Below are 8,752 nucleotides of genomic sequence, written 5' to 3'. Positions count from 1 at the left end.
ACTATGCTTTCCCCACATCTTTGACCAATCCAAGAACAAATTTCTCTCACAGTCTCGATCACAATATTCAATAGTAAAGCTCTTAAACATTGAGAGTCACGATTCATTTTCACATGTATTACGTGAAATGTAATATGTTTGGTCTCATAGGTCATATTTGACCTTAAAACACAACAATAAAATCTTACTCTCTCTCTCTCTCTCACACACACACACACACACACACAAAATTGCATGGGAAGCAAGCAAAAAGATCCAAAAGACGCATAAAAGCATAATTTTGTGTTCCGGTTGGATGCAAGATTTAGAAAAATGGTTTGGTAGATGGGATGCAAGACACTTGCTTCATGATGCGTCACTAGATTCCTATGTAAATGAGGCCTTTTTGCAATGCCAATGTATCATGACATGGGACAAATGTGGTGGCTCACGCTTCACACATTATACTACAAATGTTGCACCTAACTACAAAACCATATTCTTCACGGAACGGGGAAGCCGTACACATCGATACATGTTAGAGCCCATTCCGATATCTACCATTCGAACCATTGCTTCCATGCGACTAAGCTTGCACGCATTGAGATGTGAGACGGGGCGTTGGGGCACAAGTGATGAGAGTGGCCGACTATGCACACTTTGCCCTAAACAAGTTCGAGAGTTTGAGTATCACACTTTGATACAATGCTCTGCCTTTGATCATATTCAACCATGCTTTCCACATCTCTTCGATCGAGCCCAATCCTTGCATGAATTTCTCTCACAACCACGATGTGCACTCTCGATTGCAACATTCATTGGTAAAGTTCTTGAACATCGAGAGTCGCTACTCACCTTTACACGTATCACGTGAAATGTAATATTTTTGATCTCATAGGTCATATTTGACCTCCGAAGACGGTAATATAATCTATCTATCTATCTATATCTTTGTGTGTGTCATCCCATGGGCTAGGCCACGTCTAATTGATTGCAATCAGTCTCTCGTGGATGTTAAAAACACATCTATATCTATCTATCTAGCTATCTATCTATTAGGAGTTGGCGACAGGCTTGACTCAAGCCTAAACCGAGCAGTTAAACCGTTGTTTTTTAAATGGTTTGGCAGTTCGGTTCAGGCTTGAGCTTCTTTAACCGGTCAAGAGATCTATTTATGTCTATATATCGAAATGTATTGTCATGGTAGCAGAGCTAATGGGCGACATATATCATCAATGGTGTCCAAGCTAATACATAATGGGCCATGGCCATTTGGTCCTTCCTCATCTCAATCTTCTGTGAGAGACCAAATGAACTTGAAGGTAGTCTCCAAAATGCTTGTCTTGGGGAAGCCTTGATCTGTGGATGAAGGTAGGAATGGCTATATTCAGTAATCCCCACTGTGTTCCTCCATTTCTATGGATTCCTTTGTTGTGCTGTGTTTCAATGTGTTATCATAGAATCCATGGAAAGCTTGATTTGATCAAATAGAATTGATAGATAAAGCTGCCCCCCCCCCCCCCCCCCCCCCCCACTATGGCCAGCATGATGAAAGGCAAGATCTTCGTAGAGAATTTGATGAGAGAAAACTCTCTGAAAGGTCTGTTCGGATTGAAGAAAGATGAGCTCACATGGGAGGAAGAAGAGGCAGAGGCAGAGAAGGAAGAAGAACAGATCTCTGCAACAGAGGGTGCTGGAATCAGCTCTTTTGGACGCGCTACAAAATGGGCGTGTGAGTTTTCGTCTTCGGCCAAAGTTGTAGCTGCGCGGTGTGCCAAGTAAGTCTTACTTTTTTGGTCATTTGATGTTATTTTTGGGATTGAAAGGAAATTAGAGTTCATTTCTATGATCATTTTCTTCAATCAATTGGACTGTTTTTGCCTCACGTTTTGGTTACTCTAGTTCATTTTTCTTCAATCTTATGGTTTTCTCAAGTTTGGTTTCTCTGATTTCTTCAATCTATTGATCTTTTTATGGGCTAACATTTTGTAATTTCCTTGCTTCACCCAATTGATCATTTTTTTGTTAAAATTTGGTTTGCTCTAGTCTTTTTCTTTAATTTATTGATATTTTTTGGCTTAATTTTGGTTCATTGTAGTATTTTTCTTTACTGAGTCATCCTTTTTGGGCTAAAATATGATTATGATTCTAGATTTTCTTTCAATTTACTGATCTTATCTTGAATGTGCATTTGACTAATTCTAGTCTCACTCCTTCGATCAATCAATCTTTCTTTTATTGCTTACATTTGGTTACTTCTAGTCACTTTTTTTTGAAACTATTGATTTTTATTTATTTAGGCTTAATTTCACTTCATTGCCTGTATTTTCTGCCTCAGAGATCTCTGTTTCTTTATTCAATTGAGGAAAACAGAGTTTGCCAACTAAGTCTCTTGCATCTGAATCAACCAATCCATTTTTATTTTAATTTGGTTGATTCTAAGGTGAGCTTTCTCTTTTTAATCAATTGAGGAAACAGACATCCAAGTATATCTGTTTTCTAAATAAATTGTTATATGTTTTGCTTAAGTTTAGTTGATTCCATTAGTGTCTCCTGCCTTAGAGAGCTCTCTGTTTCATTCGTTGAAAGTCATTGAAAATTCTGGTTAGGAGAGCAAAATAAACATATGAATGTGGAGCTTCAAAGGAGTGTTTATTTTATTTCACCTCTTGGAAAGTAATCTCTTATGTTTTACATAAATTTTCTCATTCACAGTATATATATATGATATGAGGCAATTTCCGTTTCTTTTTGACTTCCACTATAATAAAACCCATATAGTCCTAGATTTTTCAGTCAATATCTTGTTATGTATTAGAGCATCTCTAATTTTAGAGAAATGGCATGAGCCTATAGTAGTGTTATATTAGTTTGTTCTTAAGATGCATCTCAAATTTGCGGACAAAAATTCTTCTAGTTATGTGCTAGAGCATCTCTAAAATCAGAGGACACGTCTAGGGTTTTGTTTTCTAATATGAATGACAAGATTATATTAGAAATGAACGATACATATTGGTGCCAGGATTGGCAAATCATTATGCCTACACATAAAAACATGTATTGTATTGTTTTATAGTGCTACGTATAATAGGTGCTTCTTATGAGGACTTTTATCTCCAACTTGTAGATGATTTTTCCAGGATTTTATTGTCTTCAATTGATGAATTACAACAACAGTTTGACGATGAAGTTCCTGAGTCTGCCAAAACCTCAGCAAAATATTCTCAGAATCTGTTGGAATATTTCTGCTTTAGAGCGCTTGCAGTTGCTACTGGTGTGACAGACTATTTATCAAGTAAGGAATTCCGGCGGCTCACGTTTGAGATGATGCGGGCATGGGAAAACCTGGGGGCATCACACAAACCTGCAATAAAAGTGAGTGATGTAGTTCTTTAGAGGTTAAGTTTTGAGAAATATAGCAATATTCTCAGTATTTATTCATAAGTGACCAGAAAATGAAGGTCGCAGAGCTTGAGTTTTGAGAAAATATAGTTGCAGTTGCTCACTACGTCATAATGAGTCACCACAGTATGCATTAAGGTGTGCGATGAAGTTTTTTAGGAGCTTGAAAAAATGGGAAATATAGTTGTAGCTATTTATTATTTCATAAGGAGTGACCACATTATATGTTGAGAATTTATAGTTGCAGATGCTTGTCGACTCATAATGGATGATCGCATTCTATGTAAATATGAGCAGTGAGGTTCTTTGGAACTTGACTGTTGATACACATAGTTATAGACGCAGATTACTTTAAAAGGAATGACCACATTATATGTTGAGAAATTATAGTTGCAGATGCACGTCGTCTCACAGTAAGCGATCACATATATGAGCAGTGAAGTTCTTTGGATCTTGACTGTTGAAACATATCGTTATAGATGCTGATTATTTTGAAAAGAATGTCCACATTATATGTATAAAGGTGTCCACTGAAGATTTTTCAAATGCTTGAAGTTTTGAACATTCCCTTTAGTTCATAATGAATGAACACATGTATATGTTAGGTAGACACTGAGAGAACAGTTGGAAAGGAAGCATTTGTCCGTTTGGGGCCTGCTATTGCTGGCATTGCCGACGCTGTAACAGTACACGTTCAATTTGATGCATTGGCTGCTGCAACTGAAGGAAGGCTTCCATTTTCAGTCTACGATAAGTATCTTGGAGAACTTGAGAAGTGAGCTTGTTTCGATGCTTTTGGTTGACATTTGAACTGACTTTAAGCTGGTGGATATTGAAATACTGAAACTATGCAGTTTTCTTTCATTCTTAGGGCTCTCAAAGCAATGAAAAATCAGTCTTCGTCTGCACATTTGTTGAAGCTCGAGATGGTCAAAGGAGAAAATGTTGTTGAGATCGATGGTACTGTGACTACACAACCGGTTCTTCAACATATTGGTGTATCAACATGGCCTGGTAAATGTTAGCATAATTCTATAATCATTCAACTTTTTGGTCTAATAACTGATCATATCTGTTAAAACATCTTGGTGCGTACCACAGGAACAATCATTTTGAAAAGAAGTAAAAATATTGAGAAAAATAGTCTGTGCTTATTGGTTACAGTAATGAAGGCATAGTGGGACAAAGGCTTGAGAATAGTGAAAAGTAGAAATTATATTATTATGAGACTGAAGCATCAAAATTATGGCTCAGAGTGTACTAATTTTGAAAGTTCCACGTTGGTAGGGCGGTTAACACTTACAGATCATGCGCTGTATTTTGAATCCATCGGAGTGGTGTCCTATGATAAGGCGAAAAGATTTGATCTAGCTGGTAATTCCCGTCAAACCATAAAACCTGACCTCAGTGGTCCATGGGGTGCACGATTATTTGATAAATCTATTTCATGCAAGTCAACTGCTATGTAAGTTGATTAAAGTCACGTTTTGTACAAAAAAGAAATCTTTTATCTAATCCTGTGTGCTTAAGTTTAATCATGTTTGTGGTGACTCGAACTTACTGCTGTGCATTTGTTTTACAGCCTGGAACCACTTGTATTTGAGTTTCCAGAGTTCACTGGTCATGCACGGCGTGATTATTGGCTTGCAATCGCGCGTGAGATTATTTGTACACATCAATTCATAAGAAAATATCAGCTAGACGAAGCAGGAAAATCTGAGGCATTGTCAAGAGCCATTTTAGGCATCGCACGTCTTCGGACAATAAGGGATTTGAATCATGCTTTACCTTCTAAACCAGAGGCCCTCCTTACATTCTTGACTGGCGAGGAGCTACCTGGGGGGGATCGTATAATGGAGGCTATGGCACAAAACTTTGAATCAGGAGATACTTCAAGTACTAATGCTATTAATGGGAACTTTGTAAAGCACCGGTTGTCTGCCATTTCAGCAGCTGGTTTTGGTTCCTCAAAGAAACCATCAGGCTCGGAGGATGCAGCATTCCCTGTAGGAGAGTTTTTAATTGGTGATCTCAATCCTGTTGAGAAAGCTGTCATGCATTCGAGAGATAATTCAAAACGAGTGGAGCTTGCACAGTCCACTATTGAAGGCGTGAAAGTTGATGGGATCGAAGTGAACATGGCTGTCATGAAGGTGTGTCTTTAGTTTCAGTTTCAGTTTATGCATTTCTGGATTAAGAGTCACATGAATGAATATTTTGATGTCTCTTTACCAGGAGTTGATGGTGCCCCTAAGTGCTTTTTTGGAGTGGATTGAGTCATTGCAGTCTTGGGATGAGCCATTTAAAACCTCAGCTTTTTTGATAATCTGCTCTTACATTGTGTTTAAGTATGTATATTCAAGAATGAAGCTGTGAAGCACATGGATTCATATAGATATATAGTATGTATATGTGTGTTTAAGAATGTTTTTTTGAGATGTACTAGGTAAAAGATAATCAATATTGAATCATTCATTTAAGCTTCTACATATGTCAACAGTGGTAAACCAACTCCTCCCCCTGTTCTGACCCCATTTTGTGCCTTTACAGGAATCTTCTTCGATATATTATCCCTGTCTGCCTTTTATGGTTGGCAGGGTTCATGCTATGGCTCAGAAACGGTCACGGTGGAAACTCTGGAGAGATAAAAGTTATTTCCCCTGCAACACCGAATGCTGTTGAACAGCTACTAGCACTGCAACAAGGTATAACGGAATTAAAAGACCTATTACAGGCTGGAAATATTGTCCTCTTGAAGCTCCGAGCTATCTTATTTTCAGCCCAACCTCAGGTAAATCTAAACTTCAACAGCTACAATTCAAAAATTACATTTACATTTTACCATGAAATGTATCTTCCCTGAGATGTCGGTGAATGAAATATTGTATTTCTCACAAAAAGAGGGAATACGAATTTGTTCGTCTCTGCAATGATTTATTTATCTTGATACCTCACATTGTTTTGTTTGAGCATGTAAACAAAATAAAATCTGTCAAGCTCGCTACCTCATTCCATAAAAAATGAAGCAAAAGTCCATTATGTTTCTCGGCTATTTTGTGTAAATCTTGTGATTTTGATCGATTTCAAAGGTCTTTAAATTTCGAGGGAGAAAAAGTTTTCCATTTTGGATGTAGATATAGGTTTTCTGTGTTTGGCTCAATAATCCAAATAGTGTGTTGTATAGTATATTATCTATTATTTTTCCCCCAATGTTGGATGGCCATCATGTAAGCTGGGCAGTCCAATAACTTCTTGAAAAGAGCGGAAAATTTAGCGCTTATCTTCTCCCTTGGAGTCCTGACGTATGTTAATGTTCCATCTTATGGAATTTAATGCAAATTATGGATATATATATACATTAGTTCTTGTACATCTTTGAAAAGGCACATGACAAAAGCGAGCCATTACTTGTAGTAGATGGATAATGCCTGGGAAAGAATGTTATAGTAGTTTCCATCATCAGTGGTGCTTACATGTCTCTTTAGTTAAGATAATCCGTGGAAAAATAATACAGCATTGGATCTGCCACGATATGAGTAAAAAGGTCCATTGAGGAAAATAATGCATAGGGCAAAGGTAAGAAATGCTATTGTAAACAAGGAAATTCAACTAATGTCTCTGTGGATGTGAACCTGTGCCTTGTATGAGTTATTTATAAATGATTGACGAAAGCAAACGAAATTGTTGTAGCCAAGAACAAACTTTCATATCAAGGCAGCAAAAGATCATCTTAGTTTTCTATCTGTTTTAGCGTGTGCTTACAAGTGGAAATCTGGGTGATTAGGGCATCATGATTATTCATGTCTAACAGAGTAGCTTCTGTAAGATATCATCCCTTGCAATGAGTTTCAGCTAGATATAGAATCTTTAGTCTCTTGAATTAGACATGGGAGAATTGTGAGGGTGGGAATTCTAGGGTGCTTAAAAGGATGGAAGAGGTCATCATAAATGATGAAACAAGAGAGATTTGAAGCCATATGTCATGATCTTAAGGTTATTAAATTTACATTATCACATTTATATTTATTTATTCATGAATGTCTAATGAAGACAATGCAGTCCATTGTGCGTTAGCACATAAAGTCTCAAGTATCTAATAATCGGGTCGCTCTGCGGCGCCTTCGCTGTGGACACGATGGATTTCCACACTCTTTCGTTTTTCATCAGTTTCATCATGGCGTGTGAGTTTATTGTGTTTTTTCTCAAAGTTTTTTTTAGTAACACAAATATTTCTAAATGCTACAGGCAACCGATCAAGTGGTTAAAGGGCTCATAATCCTAGCATTTTGTCTCGCGTTTCTTCCGATCAAGCTAATGTTTCTATTGGTATTGTGGGAGGTATTCACTCGACAAACATACTTTCGTCGAGAGAGTACGGAACGCATCATGAGAAGAATGAGGGAGTTTTGGCATAGTATACCTGTTGTTCCCATCCGTCTTGTGAAAGTTGAGGATGAGAAAAAGATAAAATAAGATAAAAAATGTGAAGCAACCTTTTTTAAATCTTCGGACTCAAATATTCATAAGAGAATCACGAAAAATCTTGCATGAAAAGGTGCGTACGCTGCTGTTTCTTCTCAATCTACCATTTGTAAATATTTGAAAATTCTCCACTCATCCTCTAATGATTCTCACATTTCGTGAAATATATTTGTCCATGCTTTTTGAGGAATAACACTACTTTTTGTTGAGAACTGTCCATACGTCCATAAAATAAACATAACTTTAACTGGGAACTCTGGTTCATTGCTACCTACCATAAGGCATTGCTGTTTGTGTGCCTAGCCAAAAGAATGTATCAAGGCAAAACGTCAAGAAATGATTTTCAGCTTGAAGACTTGTTTTATCATCTCACAGTTGGAAACATCATAAAGCATTGTCTGCTACATTTGAATTTTATGATTCTTTACTTCGTAAATACAGATACATGTAATTCTATGAAATGAAAACCAAGCTAGTGGAACAACTAAACCCAATGCAGGGTTTTTTGTATATTTGGAACCTGGCATCATATATTTCACCTTACATTTGCCTCTAAGATCTTGCCTAGAATGGTATTACAGTGGGGATGCATGTATATGCATCATCACAACCTATAATGAGTGATGCTTCATCGGCAGGGAGTGTTAACCACAATATAAGTTGATTGACAACCATGCTGAATTGTGCATTTAACTTGAGTGGATGGGTTTCCACTCTTAAACACATGCTGAGTTGTCTACCCAAGATCTTCTAAGACTGGTTCTAAATTAAAATGTGGAGGAACTGCATTCCATCAATCTGTGTGGTATGGATGTCTTTGAACATTCGCCAGTAACAAATGCATGGAGGTGGATAGATGCAAGGTCCTAGTCATCATCACCCAAACAAG

General features: G+C 37.3%; 1 protein-coding gene across 1 annotated transcript; it reads left to right on the top strand.

Moving 5' to 3' along the window:
* The first annotated feature begins 1,297 nt into the window (after window positions 1–1,297).
* On the top strand, window positions 1,298–8,419 carry LOC147853263 (uncharacterized). Its single transcript, XM_087333041.1, has 9 exons — window positions 1,298–1,757; window positions 3,120–3,354; window positions 3,987–4,156; window positions 4,253–4,395; window positions 4,669–4,846; window positions 4,964–5,534; window positions 5,617–5,729; window positions 5,932–6,172; window positions 7,627–8,419. The coding sequence occupies exons 1-9, from the start codon at window positions 1,516–1,518 to the stop codon at window positions 7,852–7,854; spliced, it is 2,121 nt and encodes a 706-aa protein (XP_087189167.1). The 5' UTR covers window positions 1,298–1,515; the 3' UTR covers window positions 7,855–8,419.
* The last annotated feature ends 333 nt before the right edge of the window (window positions 8,420–8,752 follow it).

The sequence above is a fragment of the Azolla caroliniana genome, unplaced genomic scaffold (genome assembly GCF_043228905.1).
Source record: "Azolla caroliniana isolate FFs.n. ecotype wild unplaced genomic scaffold, voAzoCaro1.0.p SCAF_17, whole genome shotgun sequence".
NCBI classification, from domain to species: domain Eukaryota; kingdom Viridiplantae; phylum Streptophyta; class Polypodiopsida; order Salviniales; family Salviniaceae; genus Azolla; species Azolla caroliniana.
The sequence above is the reverse complement of the archived record's forward strand: the minus strand, read 5'-3'. Positions and strand labels throughout refer to the sequence as shown.